The sequence below is a fragment of the Prenolepis imparis genome, unplaced genomic scaffold, assembly GCF_030444845.1.
Source record: "Prenolepis imparis isolate NDT839.2.m4 unplaced genomic scaffold, iyPreImpa1.0 SCAF_15, whole genome shotgun sequence".
Classification (NCBI taxonomy): domain Eukaryota; kingdom Metazoa; phylum Arthropoda; class Insecta; order Hymenoptera; family Formicidae; genus Prenolepis; species Prenolepis imparis.
In genome coordinates this window covers 5,651,622-5,674,614 of record NW_028141173.1, presented here as the reverse complement: position 1 = coordinate 5,674,614, position 22,993 = coordinate 5,651,622, and the positions used below count along the sequence as shown (strand labels likewise).

Here is a 22,993-nt window from a genome sequence, read left to right as displayed (position 1 = left end):
ATCAATGAAGTTTTCTGATAAAATTTCCGCTGCCGATTGTCACTTGCATCCGAAGAAAGTCTGATCGCTTTGTCTACGGTGTTGATACGTTAACGGCGCGACTAGTCGGCTATCCTTACTCTTGTAATATTCATTAAAATCTAATCGTACGCTAAGTAACTGTAATGACACATCTTCAGCAGAGGCAAGCATTAATAAAAATTTCTTTACACGATCCTGCAAAAGGAATACATTTCTTTTATAGAAGCAATTCTTGAGAAAATAGATATATGTATAATAATTTATTTTATTATTACCTGATATGTTCTCGAGAGTAGTCTGAGTTGTATTGAAAGTGTGTTTAAATATTTTGAAAATGCAGTCTCTCTTTCTACTGCTTGTTGATCTTTCTTATTTGTACGACCCCACTTTTTCGTTTGCTCAGACGACGTCTGCACGAAATTATCGGCGTTTAATCTTGCCTCATATTCCTGAGTAGCACGTGCAAGAAAAATTTCCTCAAGATTCTGAAGATCCAATATTGGACTATAGACTGAACGTAGATGATCCATAAGTTCCTGTAACAGGTTATAAGAATATCAGTAAAAATATGCATTTTTTCGCGTGTAAATTAAAAAACCGCGCGTTTTTATAAATATTTACCTGCGATTTCTCATCTAATAATGTACCATGTCTCACAGAATCTACAAAATTATTATGAGCTGCAATTATATCATCAAGGGACGTTGCCTGAAGAAGTTGCTTCGCAAATGTATCCCATGAACATTCAATTACCTGCAATTAATACAACTTTCTCAATTGACATTCGCAATAATAATTTCTACAAATCATTAAAAATTAATAATACAGGTTTTAATCATTAACAATAGTTTAATTTATAGTTTACACAATGTTACCTCAAACAGAAAGTAATATTGCATTTGATGCACCAAATGGACCATGCTGCTAGTAATCAGATGAATATGATTCTGGATTGGCAGTACTTCTGGCATTTTTCTGAACATTTTGGCCGATGTTGTCTGTTGTTTCCAAATAGCAGACAAGATCGTTTCCATCCTCTTTGCTCTCCATAATGCAAAAAATACCGTTTGATACGTTTGCCTGCATGGCTCTAAAATCTAAATAGAAAAATATATAAGATTATTTGAGTTATATTTTATTTTACAGTTAGTATGTTACGACTGTTTTTTTTTTTACCGTTCCTATAGGTCCATCAACATTATAGTCTAGAATAAAAACATCCCAGCCTGTCTCACTTTCTGAAGGTGCTAATAATCTGACATCTAAACGTTTTTGCACATCTAAATCATCTAACTTTGAACTAGTTGCTCTTATTGCAGTTTCAAGAATAGACGATATGTTATGAGGATATAAAGAACTTGCTGGTTTAGCCAATTCAGGTCTGAAACATACAATTGAAGTGATTTTTCAGATCTGAAATGTAATGGAGCAAGAGAACATTGCTTTAAAGAAAAATCCTTACTCCAGTAAGTGCATTAGATGTTGAATAAAGTGGCCTTGGCCAAGTAAAAGATATCCTTTGATTCCCTGCAAATGGTCCATAAGATGATACTGTTTTGTCAATATTTCAACAACTCTGGTTGATGTTTTTTTATAAGCAGCATTCATCATAGTTTGCAAGCGACCATCTGGATCCATATCGAAAAAAACTTCGACTGAAAAATGAATGGCATAGCATTAAATATTTTCCTGAAATTTAACGAAGTTTAAGATACTATCTATACTAAAATATTTTATATAATAGTTTCATTAAATATTAATTGTAAATTATATTGTACATATAAAATATTAAAATGATCTTATTAATAATCACATATTACTTATCATGCTTACTAACCATTATATTCCTCATCGCAATTTTTGAACATATCTGCATGTTTATCCTGCCAAGGTGAGAAATCTTTACAAACTTCGCGTAAGAAATTAATGCTCTTTCCTGTTCCTAGAATTTTCTTGGCTTGGGCTTTACTAATAAAAGATGGCACCATCGAATTTCTCACTCGATATTTCTCATGCCACATTCTGTCACCACTAACATCAGCGCATGCTTGAATGAAAAACTCTTTATATGGATCGTCTAACTCTCCATCGGCAATCCATCTCATTAGCATATTGTACAGGGGATTGCAAACACTTTCCAAGACTCTCTTGACCAAATTCTTCACAACAGCATCTCCATGATAGCTGAATTCATAAACGGTAGATGCCAATGCGCCACCTTTTTGACCTTGGCAAGCTTTTACTATACTCGCTAACCATTTTAAAGTTTCTAGAGGATCACATGTCCAAAGATGTAAATGAGATAATGTAACTCCATACATAACCATTTGATTTTGCGACCTATATATAAAAAATATTTTTTTAATTAATTTGATTCGTATATCTTTGATGATACATTCTATATACATTCAATTCATTCTTACCTATTCACCTCTTCCTGCATTATAGCTATGAATCTATAATATTCTGACAATTCTTTATGCAGAGCCGCAACAAAACTGTCAGCGACTCTACCCGCGCCAGCTACAGACATTCTCTCCAATCCTTTTCGCACTACATTATGTAAGTATCCTAATTCACTCAGTCTTAAAACAGCTTGCTTTTGTGATCTATTAATCTTTGCTACAGGATCTATCTGAAAGCCATAACTAGAATCCAGCTTTAAAATCTTTCCTTCAACACTTTGGAAAGAATATATCAAGTCCTGAACCAATACATCTTCCGAAATACATTCCTCATTGAATATTTTACTCGGATTTATTAGCAATCCTCTCGAATTTGTTTCTGTCGTATTCAGTGATACAACTTGTTGCGCTTGAGAACACGTTGTTTGTGATGATTGCCCTAAATATAGAAACAATTAGAGAATAGCCTTGACAAATGCCACAATGTTGTTCTTACCGCTAGTGGATGCAATTGAACTTAAACCCAATTTCATGTCTGGAAATGAAAAAATTCTCTCCTTCATTGCTTCTGCTGACTGACCCATGTTTAACAGAAATATTAGAATACTTATTCGATTCTTCAGCGGCTAAAGAAAGAACAACATTTATGTAGAAATGTTTATTCAATTGCTATACTCAACACTTATTTTGTTATACCTCGTTAATTTAAATAAATATAAAACAAAGTTTAAAGATATATATATATATATGTATGTATTGTATATATATATATATGTATATATATATATATATGTATATATATAAATTGCAAGATTTTATATTACCCCATCTTTTAAGTCATTATGTAGTTTATCAAATTGTACTGCATCACGTGGTGATAATTTGCTCTTTATGTACGTCGCTACAGTTACTTCATCCTCTCTCAAGGTTTCTATACCTTGTGTAGATGATAATAATCCGAGGGAAAAACGCATGAATCTTCTGATCAATTCTGAAAGATACGAAAAGGATATTATTATAATAAAATAATAATACTTGCAAAAATTTATATGTTACAAATTATTATGGTGTAATATTTAAGAAAAATACTATGAAAAATCCGAGATATTATATACAACGGCTGACAGACATTTAATAAATTTTATTGCCCAACTGACATACGAATAAAATAAAAGGCTCAAATATAATAATCATATAGAGAAGAAAAAGAAGATCAATTTTAAAGCACGAATTTAAAATGCATAATGATGGAATTATAAAAAAAATTCATATCACAAAATAATGATAGTTTATAAGATGTTTCCCATCAAGTGTTGATGCGATGACAGGACATAAACAAAGGTTTGTCAGAAAAATCTGGATAGGATATTAAAAATGCTCAACGACAATGTTTAAAGCGAATAACGCAGCGATTAATTCGAGTAAAATGATCGTCTCGTAATCTTTCCCAAATATAAAATTACATCGACAATAGTTTATGAAAGGGAGAGACTAACCTGGCTTTTGTTCGCCGCACAAAGATATAATCATGTTCTGCACCAGATCGGCGACAGTCTCAGCCTCCGCAAGATTCATGTTTGCGTATTTTGCCTCGCGTTATCTTGCTTTTTATACCGAAAAACACACCTAAATAACGACAATAATCATTCTTCGCGACGCGAGATTCAATGCCGTCTTCAATTTACGCCAAAAGCGGCAAACAATTATTGAATCAGTGATGCCAATCGTGGGGGTGGGGGTAGGGGGCACAGCAAACCACGTGACGCAGCCACGTGACGCGGTCATGTGACGAAACGGCGCGCGCACCTCCCAGCCCCCACCACGCCTCTCCCCCCACCACCCGCCGCCGCTCGCGGCTCGCCCTTGAAATTGGCATCACTGTATTGAATTCCCTCCTGAAAAGAGGAGGGGACTCGAGAGCGATTAGACGAAATATTTTCTCTCCTGGGACAACTTTTATTCGTCGCGCCATCTGCATCCATTTCGACTTGGAAACCATCATTCAGCCGCCTCTCGTCGGTAACACGAACATCGTTTTCGTTTCCGGTGTCTCTCCCAACATTCTGCCGCCACATTCGTGATGTGCGAATCAGGATCTCGCGTCTCTCTCGTGTGCGGAACATTTAATTGCATCGCCAAGAAAAATATCGCTCGCACAGGTAACAATATATATTTTGATTGAAGAAAGAACGCGTAAATGAGAGGGGAAAACTATAATAAATAGGGAATAAATGGAGATTATATTTAAAAACTTAACTATGTTGCCACGAGGGTTATGTTTAAAAACTCTTCTCTCATTTACATTCCCTTCTTGCACTTGTAACTCCAATTCTTCTGTCCGTTACGTTTTGGTCTTTTTATCTCTCACAGATATGTTTAATAGTATGTAAAGTATCACTGTGTATTGTAAAATAGTAATTCGCATTTTCTGCTCTCTCTCTCTCTCTCTCTCTCTCTTCCCCTCCTTCTCTCTCTCCCTCCTTCTCTCTCCCTCCTCTCCCTCTCTCTCTCTCTCTCTCTCTCCCCCTTATATATATATATATAGCTGTATGTGTGTGTGTATATGTATATTTTTATTCAAATCGTCTAATCTAAACAAATAAGAAGAAGAATACACAGTAAGCACATTGATTTAATTTGGATGACGAATTTTTCATAAATTAAATGCACATTTGTATATTTTAATATGCATATTATATTATTTTGCTATGTTTTATTGCAGAGTTAATAGTTGTTATTCTCTACAATAAATTTCATATTATTTAAACTAATACAAGAGGCGAGTATATTCTAACAAATTAACGCGCGTGTTTTAATGAAAAATATAGTTGATTGAAATAAAAATATATCGTCAAATGACTAATCACCGAAGCCTACGCACTTTCGATTACTCGCATCTTACTTTTGCAACAGATTAAATACCGAGTACGAGGTTTTCAAGATCTGAAAAAGTTGAAGAAAAGATCAAAGATTTTTTAATACACCTGCTAAATGTTGAGAATTTTAAATCGTATTTTCGTAGACGAAATGCATCAATATACAAAAATGTCTCAACATATTTTTAATTAATTCATTTAATTATATTTTTAAATATATCAAGTAGTTTTATTTCGTTTCTCAAATGTAAATAACAGAGATACTAACGCTGCTGTAAGATTGGAGAGATAAAGTTATCAAGAAACTGCTAGTAAACTTTACAGGGATTGTACTACGCATCATAATCATTAGCACATCTTTCTTTTCACTGATTGATAGCAGAGGCCAGTCCATATGATATATCGCATCTCCTACATTTTGACTCTGCGTCCAATAAAGGAAATAAAATTATTTCGGGATAATATCAATAATAATTAATTCATTAACAGTTCTATATTATATTTTGAATATAATACATATATGCACACACACACACACATATTATATATATTATTTCCAATGTTTGCTGTTATCTAAATAAAATTATATAGATGATCATCTAGATGAAATTTTGGCGTTATCTTATCTTTATATAGATAATTAAAAAATGTATTATCTATATCTGCATCTTAGATAAAAAAAAAGTGTTATCTTTACTAAATGATCTAAAATAATATTCAGATAATTTGATTTAGAGTTTCATAGCACATGAAAATATTTTAAGTAGTAGAACTTGAGCAGTAAACGATAAAAACTTATAAATAAAAAACTATGAATATATTTTTATATCTCTTTTATAATTTCCATTTTTCTATTTTACATTACATTTTTATTTATTTACATTTTTTAACTGTTACATAAGCGATTTTAAAAATAATATTATCTGGAAGTTATCTAGATGAATCGTCATATAATTTTATCTTTTATCTAAATATATTTAAAACAAAATCATCTTCATCTTATCTAAGATAAATTTACATATTTTTATCTCATCTTTATCTAGCTAATATTAAAATCATCTAAGCACAACACTGATTATTTCTATTTATATTTATGCAAGTAGTCACCTGTTACTTAGATAAATAATTATTAATTAAAGATTATTAATTGATTATTAATTGAAAATTACAAATACAAGTATCAAAGTTGACAAATTCCTACTAGGAAAGAAGCGCAAACATTTCTATTATATAATGCAAAGTTTTTATATCAATATTTTTGTTCTACAATCAGGTGTGTGTCCGAGAGAAATACTTTATTCACACCCTCGATACTCTATTGATTTTTATTACATGATTCATATCTAATCATTCAAAATGGACTCAATATTACTCTTATCGATTTTAGTTATATATATCTATATATATATGTATACATATTTATAGCATATATATTCAAGTTATATAATATGTAATAACAATTTAACATTTATAACGTCGCTTATCATCGCGTAATAGAATGATAGGAATCGCTCTGACAATGAGAGCGATTGATAATCTCAATCGATTGGATATATAATATGAATTTTGGCATTTCAACAATATTTTGACATGTGGATTTTTAAGATAATTATAATTGTTTTTATATTTATTTTATTTGCACACAAAGAGTATGTATGTGTATATATATATATATATATATATATATATATATATATATACACCTAGTTGAATAAATTGTAGAATACGAAACAGTCACTTACTTTAAGTATGACTTCGTTTCCAGACCAGCAATAAATGTAAATTTGTACAAACATACCACAGGTATAAATGATCAAAGTAGCACTTTCGGATTCCGTAATATGTTCTGACAGATAATATACAGTTGTACATAATACTATTATACTGCAAAAGAATTGGACAAAGAGTACTTGATTGAATATAATATTTACCGTCTTGGCATATCTACAATCAGAGGGATATTATATTAGAGTGCAAAGAATATAATAATGAACAATCATTTTACATATGATATTTTGAATAACATATATTATTTATATTATAATTTTCCAAGAATATATTGATAGAGAAACCATACTTTTTACTTTTTGGAACAAGATTTATATGATTCTTAAATCTGATATTTTCTTTAAAAAAAACAAATATTTCAATATAGAATACAGATAATAATATCAGTTTAAAAAAACATTTTCTTTTTTAATTATTAACAATCATCTTTTATCCTAATGAATGCATTATAGTTACATTATACATTTTGACTCTAAATAATTTTCTATTATAAACGTTAATTATCATTCTTATAAACAGTAGCTACTTATATAGACATTTAAATATATATATATATATATATATATATATAAAATATAAATATAGTATAATAGAGAACACACAGGTCAAATAAAAGAGGAACTAATTTTTACGTGACTAACTTATAAATGCTGAGATGATGATGTATGTATTCCGATATTATTATTCTTTTCTTATCTGACGAAGCAGAGTATCCAAGATATTTGGTTGTTTTGTTAGCTAATAATTTGCGAAGACGACTTTCGAAAATTTCAAACTGTGCGCACGTTTGTAAAATTAATCCAAAAACTAGGGTTTCCGTGCCAATATTTATAAATGAGCCGAAAATAACAGTTACGATCTGCTGAATAGATATAATCCAGAATGTTGAAGATTTATTGCTATTATAGTATGGCATCCATATTCTGTAAGGCAAATGATTTTCCATAACCTGTAGTACTGATCTTATTGTTACGCTTGTAAGAGAACTCATCACCAAAATAAAATATTTTATTGAGCATGACCTGCAGACAAATCGAGATTATATTTTACATAAACTTTTATATTTTTCCACAAATACGTTAAAGATAAAATATATATTAAGTACATAAAAGATAGAGATAAAATTTAAATATTATTTTCTGTGAGAGGATAAAGATGAGACAGAGAGAGCACGATATAATTTTAAAATATATTTTACACTATTTTGTTTGTGTGTATATTCTGTTTTTGTAAAAAAAGAGTATTTCTTTTCTTATAAATAGTGTCTTCTTTCTTTATAAATTATTAATTTAATGAAATTTTTATAGGTGCGTCCTCAAACATGGCAATTATAAATGGTTACCACAACAAAAGGAAATCAAGAAATCGCAGGAAGACGACAGGAATAATAGTTGCCGGTTTGGAGTCAGGAGTATCCGGAATGGTATGTACTACTATTTTATTATATTAAACTTATGCACCGCGTCGATGTATTAAAATAATTAGATAAAAGATTATAATAGATAATAGATAAAATATTTGCATTTTTGCAAACAATTTATTTTATAAAAAAGAAAGAAAGAGAGGGATTTAATTAAATCATTGCACATACGTACGTCTTTTAAATGACATATCATTAATACAATATATTGACAATATTAAAATTGTGAAAACAAATCATTAAGATAATAATTTACCTGATAAACTCGTCGAATTGCGTTTGTATCATCACTTCATCCTTGTCTCGCGGTTTACACGGTTCCTTCAACAACATTTGTACTAAGTTGACAATTGCATTTCGACGTATTACGACAATAGTCGCTTTACAACAAACAGCAACAATAGTCATGAACATTAGAGAATTGGCAACGAAATCCTCGATATTATCGACAATAAGAACGATGTCTATGAATTGGGTTAACATTAAAAAGTATTCCAAGACTAGTACAATAAAGGTGAATGCATTATACAGCAGCTTAGCGACGTTCGATGACCACTCGATAGGCCGCCATATACCACTAATAGTATACATTAAAAAATTTAGAGAAAGTATTTGCATCTTTATAATATATTATAAAACAACTTATCTCATAAAAGAGAGATTTAACTGTAAATTATTAGACTTTAATGCAACACATGTGCGACATGTGCAAATAATATGAGAAAAGATATTCGTCACCCACTCTTTCGCTTTGCACAGAATAGAGTCACAAATATAACTTATTTTGCTATCGGAAAGATAATTAAACCTTGACTATATGTGTAGTCGAGGATGTCTTGCGGGAGACTGCGTAAAGTTTTACCTGCTTGCTTCGACTTTTAGACTTTAATTACCATCAATTATGGTAATTAGTAACCTGACATATGTTAAAGTCGTCTATTACAGTGTACGTTATTTTCCGCTTATATATGAATACTGCAATCGTTTTAATTGCAACAATGGGTTACGACAGGGGTTGCCGGGGTTCTTTACAATCAAACATATTGTCATATTCTCATCGAATGAAATACATTTGTACGTTTGCATTATTCGTCAGCACCAAGCGAATGGGGAAACTATATTTCCCCACAGAGTTGATTTAATTACGTAGAAAACGACGAGAGGGATAAAATATATCATACATTTGGATGTTTCCCAAGTAAAATGTCTGTACATCTATTTGCTAAGTATGATAAGCCGAAAAAGAATATGCATCTACACAGAATATCGTATTAAAAAAGTGTTATTTTCCTTTTTTGAATAAATGCTCAAATCAAAGTTATTATCATTTATATATCAAACTTGAATTTTTTTATGATTACGTATTTACACTCAATGTGTGTGTACAAATGTACACACGTTTTATATATCTGTAGATATCTGCATTTCTGCTTTTTATATTGCTGTTTTGTATAATTGCTTTTTGCCGGACTGTGTGTTTCTATTCTTAATAAATATATAAATATATAAATAATAAATATATAATAATAAATATATAATAATAAATATATAAAGAATATATATATAAATATCGACAGTTTATATAAAATAAAGGAGAGTTAAGATTGAAGATAAACAAGTAGACAAAAATTTCAAGATCATTACAGTCATTAATTAATCAAAAACTACAATATTATTATGACATTTAAATGCATCTTCAATTATATCTATTTCACTTTTGTAATACATTAAATGCAGAATATGATGCTCTCAAGATCTGAAAGAGTAATTGCAAGAAAGATATTAATGTTATAAAAAATTATAAACTTGTTAAAACTTTTCGATCGTATTCTAGTACATTATTTGTCAAATATTTTTGCTGATGTTACATTATTTATTTAATATATCAATTTATTTATTATTTATATATATATATATATTATGTTATATATATTATATATTATATATATAATTATTATTATATTATTATATATAATTATTTATATTATATATTTTATAATATATATTACATATTTTATTGCAAATATAACATGATACTTACACTACCGAAAGACTGAAGAGATAAAGTTATCAAGAAACTACTAGTAAATTTAATAGGAACTGTGCTACGCATCATAATTATTAGGAGTTCCTTTTTCTCACTGGCTGATAATAAAGGCCAATCCATACGATATATCGCATCTCCTATACTCATACTCTGCCAATATAACAAAATACAACAATAAATCTCACAGTAGCATTTATTTAATAATTTGTATGCATAACTTTATATTCTTTACACATATTTTTATATATTACATATTTAATGTATTTTCGCATTTTTTGCCAAATACTTTATTTGGTAATATATATTTAACTAAACATTCTGTAAAACAAAACTTTACTCACCTTAAGCATGACTTCGTTTCCGGACCAGCAAATAACGTAGATTTGCACAAACATACCAAAAGTATAAACTATCAAAGTTGCACTTTCGGATTCCATCATATGCGTTGACACATAATATACACTTGTACATAATATCAATATACTGCCAAAAAATTGAATGAAGAGTACCTGGTTGAATATAATGTTTATCGTTTTAGCGAATCTGTAATAATGTCATATTAATTCTCGACATTCCATATGATCGAGACAACTTTAACATTATACAATTTTATATTTTTTTTTACAGCATAATTTTCAAAATTAAGAATGCTCTGACATTTATTATTTACTGAGAAGTAAATTAAAAAATGTAATAATGAATAAGCATATATGTATATTGAAATTTGATATCTTAAAAGATAAATATATAATAATTATTAATATTAATTAATATTATTAATTATTATATATTTATCTTTTAATTATTTATAATAATTTGGATAATTTGAAATTAATAGACTAATATAATTATTCGAAGACAATCTCTTCTCGAGGTTTTAACAACTCTTTTAACAATTAATTATTTTCTAATTATACACAACTTTCTATAAAGATTATTTATTAATATTATAACTACAAGCAAACAATTTATAATAACAATTCATAGATACAACAATTAACAGACTGACATATCTAAGCAGATAAATAAATAGGACATGCAAGCGCGTTTATAAAAGGGAACTAATTCTCATGTAACTGACTTGTAAATGCAGAGGTGATGATATACGCATTCCGATATTACCACTTTTTCTTTATTTGACGAAGCAGGTAAATGTTTGAAATAACTAGCTATTTTGCTCCTCACTAATTTGCGAAGGCGACTTTCGTAAATTTCAAATTGGGCGCACGTTTGCAAAGACAATCCGAAAATTAAAGTTTCCGTGCCGACATTTATGATTGCCGCGAAAATCGTAGACATAATCTGCTGAATGGATATAATCCAGAATATCGGAGATGCGTTAGTATCGTATGGCAACCACACTCTTAAAGGTAAATGACCTTGCATTACGTTTAGCATTGACCCTATGGTGATGCCTGTAACGGAACTGGTCACCAAAAGTGAATATTTTATCGAGCACGACCTGCATACAAATATGAATTAAAATAATACTTTATGCGTTTTACTATTCTTATACGGGAAAATTAAAATCTTTTTGTAGTTTTAATATTTGCAAGAACTCATAATAAAATTTCTAATGTGATACACTGTAAAAAAATTTAGTAAATTTACACAAATAATAGGTGTAAAAATTACATGATTAGTCTTTTAAATATAAGAAATCATGTAATTTTACAGAAATTATGTAATTCCACAAAATTATGTAGACTTGTCTTTTATTATGTAAATATATCTTCTTTTATATGGAAACTTACGAAATAATATAATATTTTAAAGATTTTATGTAATTATCTAAATTTTTGTAATATTACTCAATACAACAGTAATATTCTATATATCGTGTTTAATAATAATATGTTTAATAATATATTGTGTTTAATAATATGTTTAATAATACAATTATAAAAAATATTTTTACATTATCGTTTTATAATTTTACATACATATTGTAAATTTATTTTTGCAATCAGCTTAATTACAAATGAAGAAATTAATTTTACTTGTATATACTGCAAATTTACAAACGCGTGGAAATTTACAACTATTATGTGGGTCTTAAAATTACCTACTATAATAGTTTACACAAAATTTTTTTACAGTGTAACTATTATTTTTTTGTCTTACAAAGTGTAATGCAAATTTAAGATAATTCTTAGAATATTTATTAATTTGAAAATTTTATAGAAACTCCAACATATGAAATTAGCAAAATTTATTAAGAGGTGGCAAAAAATTTCTGTCGCAAAAACGACAATCGCGATGCTAATTGAATTGAGAATAAGATTTAATAGTACTCACTTGATAAACTGATCGCATTTCGTTTGTATCGCCATTTCGTCTTCGTCTTGAGGTTTATATGGTGCTTTCAACAATAATTGCACCAGACTAATAATTGACTTTCGACGTACTACAACGACGGTCGCTTTACAACAAACAGCAGCAATGGTCAGGAACATTAGAGTATTAGTGGCAAAATCATCGATATTATCGACAACAAGAACGATGTCCATGAATTGGGTTAACATTAAAAAATATTCCAGGACTAATACAATAAAGGTAAAGGCATTATACAGCAGCTTAGTGACGTTCGATGACCACTCGATAGGCCGCCATATACCACCAATGGTATACATTAAAAAATTTAGAGAAAGTTTTTGCATCTTTATAATTATAAAGGAGAGCACTTTTTTATACGTATAACATCTAGAAAAATATTTTAACGACACTGCGAGGTATCATCTTAAATGTAAATTAATCATTGCAAAAGTAAATGTCTGAATAGATGAGATAACTCAAAAAAATTAATTTTAACATAGAATTTACTACTTTATAGAATATATATGAGTTTTGCAAATATTATCTGCATCCTACACGTAATATCGTATTGCTATTCGATTTTGACAAATTTTATTCACGATAGAGCAGAGATAGATAGATAGATCGAGAATGGAAGAAAAAGAGAAGCAAAGAAAAAAAATGTAGATATTATATGCATTCAAATTACTCTAATGATTTCTGATTAATTAGATCAATACTGACACAAACCTAAAGACACTGACTTATTGTATAAAAAGATTTCAAACTTTTACTAATACTAATACTAGTTTCATTTATTTAAATTTAATACATAAATCGCGTATAATCGCGTTATCATGAATCAGAAATCAGATTTTGCTATAACGTAGTAAGAGATATATCTAAATATGTGAAGAAAAACGGATATAAATATTTATACATGCTTTTTGGAATATCTTTTCCGGAATATATATTATTACTTACATTTTACACAGCTGCCAGTGCGACAAAAATTTTCGTAATCTGTGTTTTGACCACTAATCCACTTATTCTACTACGTTCAAAATAATTAGATTTCAAGTATAATCGAGCACGTCTTGAGGCAGACTGCATGTAGTTCTACTTGCTTGAACTTCTTAACCCCATTTGCCATGAACACGATTATTAGCAACTCGATAGTGCACGTTATTTTCCGCTCATGTAAATACTACTATAATTGTGAAAATCATCTTACTTGCAACGAGCGGGAGATGTCGTTCTTTACAGACATATTGTCACATTCCCATTGAATAAAATATTCATACATTTTTATATCATCAGCAGTAACTGAATGCATAAAATGATATTTTCTACAAAACTTGACTTTATCGCACGAGAGAGTAAACGATGTAGCGAAAGAAGTAATATATTTAAATTATATGAAAGTGAATACCGTTTATACATCTGACGAACAAACTGGAAGACAGAGTATTATTTTTAATAGTAAAAGACATTGCAGATATTTTTCTTTTTTAACTAATGCAAAAGTAATTATAAATATTATTGCCATTTGTATGTCAATTCAAATTGTCGTATTGTATTAAATGTGTAGCATATGTATATGTATATATACGAATGCATATTATATATTGTTTTCATTTTTTTAACATAATCTCTGTTATAATATTAATTATAATATCACCAAAAAATTAAATTTTATGATTGTTTATTGTCGATTAGGTGGCTTTTATTTTTGATAGTTAATTTAAAAGGCGAACAAATATATTAATTATACATAATGACGACACTAATATTTTTACAATAGGGATTTGGGTTGAAATATACATACAAGCAGAAATCTTGCAGATTTATAAATATTCTAATTTGTACTTTACTAATAATTTATCAAAAACTACAATATGTTTGTACATAAACTCGATTATTTATATCTCACTTTTGTAATACATTAAATGCCGAATATGATATTTTCAAGATCTGAAAGAAAAAATTCAGAACTAGATTAGTTTAGAAGACCCTGCATTTGTCAACAATTCTGATAGTGTTCTCGTAGGTTTAGGCATTATGAAATATCTTTATAGTGATATTTTAAATATTTTCGTAATATATATTGAGTCACTATTTTGTTTATTTATATACAAACAGTAATACTTACGCCACTATAAGACTGGAGAGATAAAGTTATCAAGAAGCTACTGGTAAATTTTATAGGAAGTGTGCTACGCATCATGATCATCAGCAGCTCCTTTCTTTCGCTGACTGATAATAAGGGCCAATCCATACGATATATCGCATCTCCTACACTCATACTCTGTCACATAAAAATACAATAGAAATAGAATTATTATCTTATAATAATATTAAATTTTACTTTCTTTACAGTTTTATATGCACATATACACACATATACACTACATATATAAACATTTATGTCTTGCATATATTTTTATAAATGTATACGTTACTTTATAATGTATATATTTATAAATATGGAATATTTTCAATTTTGCGATAGATCGAAGATTATTTTGCAAGCTTAAGAAGAATAAAATTATGGAAGTGTTTGTGAGATTTTGAATCACATTATAAATAATTTATAAAATAAATTAGTTTATATATAAATAGTTACTCAGATATGTATACTTTATAAACTAATGTAATTCGAAATCATGAATAATTCTATAATTTTACTTTTTTCGAGCTTGCGAGATAATCTTGATCTTTTTATCAATCAAAAATTATGACTGGATAGATTTGTTATAAAATCTAAGTGTACCTTAAGTATGACTTCGTTTCCAGACCAGCAATAAATGTAAATTTGTACAAACATACCAAAGGTATAAATGATCAAAGTAGCACTTTCGGATTCCGTAATATGTTCTGACAGATAATATACAGTTGTACATAATACTATTATACTGCAAAAGAATTGGACAAAGAGTACTTGATTGAATATAATATTTACCGTCTTGGCATATCTACAATCAGAGGGATATTATATTAGAGTGCAAAGAATATAATAATGAACAATCATTTTACATATGATATTTTGAATAACATATATTATTTATATTATAATTTTCCAAGAATATATTGATAGAGAAACCATACTTTTTACTTTTTGGAACAAGATTTATATGATTCTTAAATCTGATATTTTCTTTAAAAAAAAACAAATATTTCAATATAGAATACAGATAATAATATCCGTTTAAAAAACATTTTCTTTTTGAATTATTAACAATCATCTTTTATCCTAATGAATGCATTATAGTTACATTATACATTTTGACTCTAAATAACTTTCTATTATAAACGTTAATTATCATTCTTATAAACAGTAGCTACTTATATAGACATTTAAATATATATATATATATATATATATATATATATAAAATATAAATATAGTATAATAGAGCACACACATGTCAAATAAAAGAGGAACTAATTTTTACATGACTAACTTATAAATGCTGAGATGATGATGTATGTATTCCGATATTATTATTCTTTTCTTATCTGACGAAGCAGACGAGTATCCAAGATATTTGGTTGTTTTGTTAGCTAATAATTTGCGAAGACGACTTTCGAAAATTTCAAACTGTGCGCACGTTTGTAAAATTAATCCAAAAACTAGGGTTTCCGTGCCGACACTTATAAATGCGCCGAAAATAACAGTTACGATCTGCTGAATAGATATAATCCAGAATGTTGAAGATTTATTGCTATTATAGTATGGCATCCATATTCTGTAAGGCAAATGATTTTCCATAACCTGTAGTACTGATCTTATTGTTACGCTTGTAAGAGAACTCATCACCAAAATAAAATATTTTATTGAGTATGACCTGCAGACAAATCGAGATTATATTTTACATAAACTTTTATATTTTTCCACAAATACGTTAAAGATAAAATATATATTAAGTACATAAAAGATAGAGATAAAATTTAAATATTATTTTCTGTGAGAGGATAAAGATGAGACAGAGAGAGCACGATATAATTTTAAAATATATTTTACACTATTTTGTTTGTGTGTATATTCTGTTTTTGTAAAAAAAGAGTATTTCTTTTCTTATAAAATAGTGTCTTCTTTCTTTATAAATTATTAATTTAATGAAATTTTTATAGGTGCGTCCTCAAACATGGCAATTAAATGGTTACCACAACAAAAGGAAATCAAGAAATCGCAGGAAGACGACAGGAATAATAGTTGCCGGTTTGGAGTCAGGAGTATCCGGAATGGTATGTACTACTATTTTATTATATTAAACTTATGCACCGCGTCGATGTATTAAAATAATTAGATAAAAGATTATAATAGATAATAGATAAAATATTTGCATTTATGCAAACAATTTATTTTATAAAAAAGAAAGAAAGAGAGGGATTTAATTAAATCATTGCACATACGTACGTCTTTTAAATGACATATCATTAATACAATATATTGACTATTAAAATTGAAAACAAATCATTAAGATAATAATTTACCTGATAAACTCGTCGAATTGCGTTTGTATCATCACTTCATCCTTGTCTCGCGGTTTACACGGTTCCTTCAACAACATTTGTACTAAGTTGACAATTGCATTTCGACGTATTACGACAATAGTCGCTTTACAACAAACAGCAACAATAGTCATGAACATTAGAGAATTGGCAACGAAATCCTCGATATTATCGACAATAAGAACGATGTCTATGAATTGGGTTAACATTAAAAAGTATTCCAAGACTAGTACAATAAAGGTGAATGCATTATACAGCTGCTTAGCGACGTTCGATGACCACTCGATAGGCCGCCATATACCACTAATAGTATACATTAAAAAATTTAGAGAAAGTATTTGCATCTTTATAATATATTATAAAACAACTTATCTCATAAAAGAGAGATTTAACTGTAAATTATTAGACTTTAATGCAACATGTGCGACATGTGTAAATGCAAATAATATGAGAAAAGATATTCGTCACCCACTCTTTCGCTTTGCACAGAATAGAGTCACAAACATAACTTATTTTGCTATCGGAAAGATAATTAAACCTCGACTATATGTGTAGTCGAGGATGTCTTGCGGGAGACTGCATAAAGTTTTACCTGCTTGCTTCGACTTTTAGACTTTAATTACCATCAATTATGATAATTAGTAACCTGACATATGTTAAAGTCGTCTATTACAGTGTACGTTATATTCCGCTTATATATGAATACTGCAATCGTTTTAATTGTAACAATGGGTTACGACAGGGGTTGCCGGGGTTCTTTACAATCAAACATATTGTCATATTCTCGTCGAATGAAATACATTTGTACGTTTTCATTATTCGTCAGCACCAAGCGAATGGGGAAACTATATTTCCCCACAGAGTTGATTTAATTACGTAGAAAACGACGAGAGGGATAAAATATATCATACATTTGGATGTTTCCCAAGTAAAATGTCTGTACATCTATTTGCTAAGTATGATAAGCCGAAAAAGAATATGCATCTACACAGAATATCGTATTAAAAAAGTGTTATTTTCCTTTTTTGAATAAATGCTCAAATCAAAGTTATTATCATTTATATATCAAACTTGAATTTTTTTATGATTACGTATTTACACTCAATGTGTGTGTACAAATGTACACACGTTTTATATATCTGTAGATATCTGCATTTCTGCTTTTTATATTGCTGTTTTGTATAATTGCTTTTTGCCCGACTGTGTGTTTCTATTCTTAATAAATATATAAATATATAAATAATAAATATATAATAATAAATATATAATAATAAATATATAAAGAATATATATATAAATATCGACAGTTTATATAAAATAAAGGAGAACTAAGATTGAAGATAAACAAGTAGACAAAAATTTCAAGATCATTACAGTCATTAATTAATCAAAAACTACAATATTATTATGACATTTAAATGCATCTTCGACTATATCTATTTCACTTTTGTAATACATTAAATGCAGAATATGATGCTCTCAAGATCTGAAAGAGTAATTGCAAGAAAGATATTAATGTTATAAAAAATTATAAACTTGTTAAAACTTTTCGATCGTATTCTAGTACATTATTTGTCAAATATTTTTGCTGATGTTACATTATTTATTTAATATATCAATTTATTTATTATTTATATATATATATTATGTTATATATATTATATATTATATATATAATTATTATTATATTATTATATATAATTATTTATATTATATATTTTATAATATATATTACATATTTTATTGCAAATATAACATGATACTTACACTACCGAAAGACTGGAGAGATAAAGTTATCAAGAAACTACTAGTAAATTTAATAGGAACTGTGCTACGCATCATAATTATTAGGAGTTCCTTTTTCTCACTGGCTGATAATAAAGGCCAATCCATACGATATATCGCATCTCCTATACTCATACTCTGCCAATATAACAAAATACAACAATAAATCTCACAATAGCATTTATTTAATAATTTGTATGCATAACTTTATATTCTTTACACATATTTTTATATATTACATATTTAATGTATTTTCGCATTTTTTGCCAAATACTTTATTTGGTAATATATATTTAACTAAACATTCTGTAAAACAAAACTTTACTCACCTTAAGCATGACTTCGTTTCCGGACCAGCAAATAACGTAGATTTGCACAAACATACCAAAAGTATAAACTATCAAAGTTGCACTTTCGGATTCCATCATATGCGTTGACACATAATATACACTTGTACATAATATCAATATACTGCCAAAAAATTGAATGAAGAGTACCTGGTTGAATATAATGTTTATCGTTTTAGCGAATCTGTAATAATGTCATATTAATTCTCGACATTCCATATGATCGAGACAACTTTAACATTATACAATTTTATATTTTTTTTTACAGCATAATTTTCAAAATTAAGAATGCTCTGACATTTATTATTTACTGAGAAGTAAATTAAAAAATGTAATAATGAATAAGCATATATATTGAAATTTGATATCTTAAAAGATAAATATATAATAATTATTAATATTAATTAATATTATTAATTATTATATATTTATCTTTTAATTATTTATAATAATTTAGATAATTTGAAATTAATAGACTAATATAATTATTCGAAGACAATCTCTTCTCGAGGTTTTAACAACTCTTTTAACAATTAATTATTTTCTAATTATACACAACTTTCTATAAAGATTATTTATTAATATTATAACTACAAGCAAACAATTTATAATAACAATTCATAGATACAACAATTAACAGACTGACATATCTAAGCAGATAAATAAATAGGACATGCAAGCGCGTTTATAAAAGGGAACTAATTCTCATGTAACTGACTTGTAAATGCAGAGGTGATGATATACGCATTCCGATATTACCACTTTTTCTTTATTTGACGAAGCAGGTAAATGTTTGAAATAACTAGCTATTTTGCTCCTCACTAATTTGCGAAGGCGACTTTCGTAAATTTCAAATTGGGCGCACGTTTGCAAAGACAATCCGAAAATTAAAGTTTCCGTGCCGACATTTATGATTGCCGCGAAAATCGTAGACATAATCTGCTGAATGGATATAATCCAGAATATCGGAGATGCGTTAGTATCGTATGGCAACCACACTCTTAAAGGTAAATGACCTTGCATTACGTTTAGCATTGACCCTATGGTGATGCCTGTAACGGAACTGGTCACCAAAAGTGAATATTTTATCGAGCACGACCTGCATACAAATATGAATTAAAATAATACCTTATGCGTTTTACTATTCTTATACGGGAAAATTAAAATCTTTTTGTAGTTTTAATATTTGCAAGAACTCATAATAAAATTTCTAATGTGATACACTGTAAAAAAATTTAGTAAATTTATACAAATGATAGGTGTAAAAATTACATGATTAGTCTTTTAAATATAAGAAATCATGTAATTTTACAGAAATTATGTAATTCCACAAAATTATGTAGACTTGTCTTTTATTATGTAAATATATCTTCTTTTATATGGAAACTTACGAAATAATATAATATTTTAAAGATTTTATGTAATTATCTAAATTTTTGTAATATTACTCAATACAACAATAATATTCTATATATCGTGTTTAATAATAATATGTTTAATAATATATTGTGTTTAATAATATGTTTAATAATACAATTATATAAAATATTTTTACATTATCGTTTTATAATTTTACATACATATTGTAAATTTATTTTTGCAATCAGCTTAATTACAAATGAAGAAATTAATTTTACTTGTATATACTGCAAATTTACAAACGCGTGGAAATTTACAACTATTATGTGGGTCTTAAAATTACCTACTATAATAGTTGTAATTTTACACAAAATTTTTTTACAGTGTAACTATTATTTTTTTGTCTTACAAAGTGTAATGCAAATTTAAGATAATTCTTAGAATATTTATTAATTTGAAAATTTTATAGAAACTCCAACATATGAAATTAGCAAAATTTATTAAGAGGTGGCAAAAAATTTCTGTCGCAAAAACGACAATCGCGATGCTAATTGAATTGAGAATAAGATTTAATAGTACTCACTTGATAAACTGATCGCATTTCGTTTGTATCGCCATTTCGTCTTCGTCTTGAGGTTTATATGGTGCTTTCAACAATAATTGCACCAGACTAATAATTGACTTTCGACGTACTACAACGACGGTCGCTTTACAACAAACAGCAGCAATGGTCAGGAACATTAGAGTATTAGTGGCAAAATCATCGATATTATCGACAACAAGAACGATGTCCATGAATTGGGTTAACATTAAAAAATATTCCAGGACTAATACAATAAAGGTAAAGGCATTATACAGCAGCTTAGCGACGTTCGATGACCACTCGATAGGCCGCCATATACCACCAATGGTATACATTAAAAAATTTAGAGAAAGTTTTTGCATCTTTATAATTATAAAGGAGAGCACTTTTTTATACGTATAACATCTAGAAAAATATTTTAACGACACTGCGAGGTATCATCTTAAATGTAAATTAATCATTGCAAAAGTAAATGTCTGAATAGATGAGATAACTCAAAAAAATTAATTTTAACATAGAATTTACTACTTTATAGAATATATATGAGTTTTGCAAATATTATCTGCATCCTACACGTAATATCGTATTGCTATTCGATTTTGACAAATTTTATTCACGATAGAGCAGAGATAGATAGATAGATCGAGAATGGAAGAAAAAGAGAAGCAAAGAAAAAAAATGTAGATATTATATGCATTTAAATTACTCTAATGATTTCTGATTAATTAGACCAATACTGACACAAACCTAAAGACACTGACTTATTGTATAAAAAGATTTCAAACTTTTACTAATACTAATACTAGTTTCATTTATTTAAATTTAATACATAAATCGCGTATAATCGCGTTATCATGAATCAGAAATCAGATTTTGCTATAACGTAGTAAGAGATATATCTAAATATGTGAAGAAAAACGGATATAAATATTTATACATGCTTTTTGGAATATCTTTTCCGGAATATATATTATTACTTACATTTTACACAGCTGCCAGTGCGACAAAAATTTTCGTAATCTGTGTTTTGACCACTAATCCACTTATTCTACTACGTTCAAAATAATTAGATTTCAAGTATAATCGAGCACGTCTTGAGGCAGACTGCATGTAGTTCTACTTGCTTGAACTTCTTAACCCCCTTTGCCATGAACACGATTATTAGCAACTCGATAGTGCACGTTATTTTCCGCTCATGTAAATACTACTATAATTGTGAAAATCATCTTACTTGCAACGAGCGGGGGATGTCGTTCTTTACAGACATATTGTCACATTCCCATTGAATTAAATATTCATACATTTTCATATCATCGGCAGTAACAGAATGTATAAAGTGGTATTTTTTTCTGTGAAACTTGCATTTATCAGATGAGAGAACACACGATGTAGCGAAAGAAGTAATATATTTAAATTAAATTTAAACTATTTAAGTTAATTGTTTATACATCTGACGAACAAACTGGAAGACAGTAATTCTAGCAGTGAAAAACACCGCAGATAAAATAGATAGATTTTTTTAACTAATGCAAAAGTATAAATGTGTCATTGT

The 22,993-nt window shown here is 28.3% G+C and overlaps 2 protein-coding genes across 2 annotated transcripts; both read right to left on the bottom strand.

Annotated features, from left to right (window-relative positions):
• Positions 1 to 39: 39 nt before the first annotated feature.
• Grip91 (gamma-tubulin complex component 3) lies at positions 40 to 4,121 on the bottom strand. The gene is made up of 11 exons (XM_083055290.1): positions 3,923 to 4,121; positions 3,251 to 3,417; positions 2,923 to 3,052; positions 2,445 to 2,865; positions 1,859 to 2,361; positions 1,484 to 1,676; positions 1,198 to 1,402; positions 897 to 1,118; positions 643 to 774; positions 297 to 557; positions 40 to 216 (listed from the first exon to the last, which is right to left on the bottom strand). The coding sequence occupies exons 1-11, from the start codon at positions 3,999 to 4,001 to the stop codon at positions 40 to 42; spliced, it is 2,490 nt and encodes an 829-aa protein (XP_082911416.1). The 5' UTR covers positions 4,002 to 4,121.
• A 1,203-nt stretch (positions 4,122 to 5,324) lies between these two features.
• LOC145946223 (uncharacterized) lies at positions 5,325 to 21,837 on the bottom strand. Its single transcript, XM_083055751.1, has 20 exons — positions 21,442 to 21,837; positions 20,218 to 20,598; positions 19,482 to 19,683; positions 19,135 to 19,290; positions 18,813 to 18,853; positions 18,279 to 18,351; positions 17,350 to 17,711; positions 16,317 to 16,700; positions 15,626 to 15,827; positions 15,005 to 15,160; positions 14,798 to 14,826; positions 12,856 to 13,200; positions 11,639 to 12,019; positions 10,899 to 11,100; positions 10,552 to 10,707; positions 8,767 to 9,128; positions 7,732 to 8,112; positions 7,045 to 7,246; positions 5,571 to 5,726; positions 5,325 to 5,369 (listed from the first exon to the last, which is right to left on the bottom strand). Exons 1-20 carry the CDS (start codon positions 21,801 to 21,803, stop codon positions 5,325 to 5,327), a joined length of 4,578 nt encoding a protein of 1,525 aa, XP_082911877.1. The 5' UTR covers positions 21,804 to 21,837.
• Positions 21,838 to 22,993: the final 1,156 nt, after the last annotated feature.

Coding starts and splice junctions, on each gene's coding strand:
- Grip91 (XM_083055290.1), bottom strand. CDS start 4,001: ATGAATCTTGCGGAGGCTGAGACTGTCGCCGATCTGGTGCAGAACATG. Junction 775..896: donor AATATTACTTTCTGTTTGAG/GTAACATTGTGT, acceptor TATTAATTGCAG/GTAATTGAATGTTCATGGGA. Junction 217..296: donor TACTCTCGAGAACATATCAG/GTAATAATAAAA, acceptor TTCCTTTTGCAG/GATCGTGTAAAGAAATTTTT.
- LOC145946223 (XM_083055751.1), bottom strand. CDS start 21,803: ATGCAAAAACTTTCTCTAAATTTTTTAATGTATACCATTGGTGGTATA. Junction 15,828..16,316: donor CATCATCTCAGCATTTATAA/GTTAGTCATGTA, acceptor CTCTGATTGTAG/ATATGCCAAGACGGTAAATA. Junction 13,201..14,797: donor ATATCATATTCGGCATTTAA/TGTATTACAAAA, acceptor AAAACTTTCTCT/AAATTTTTTAATGTATACCA.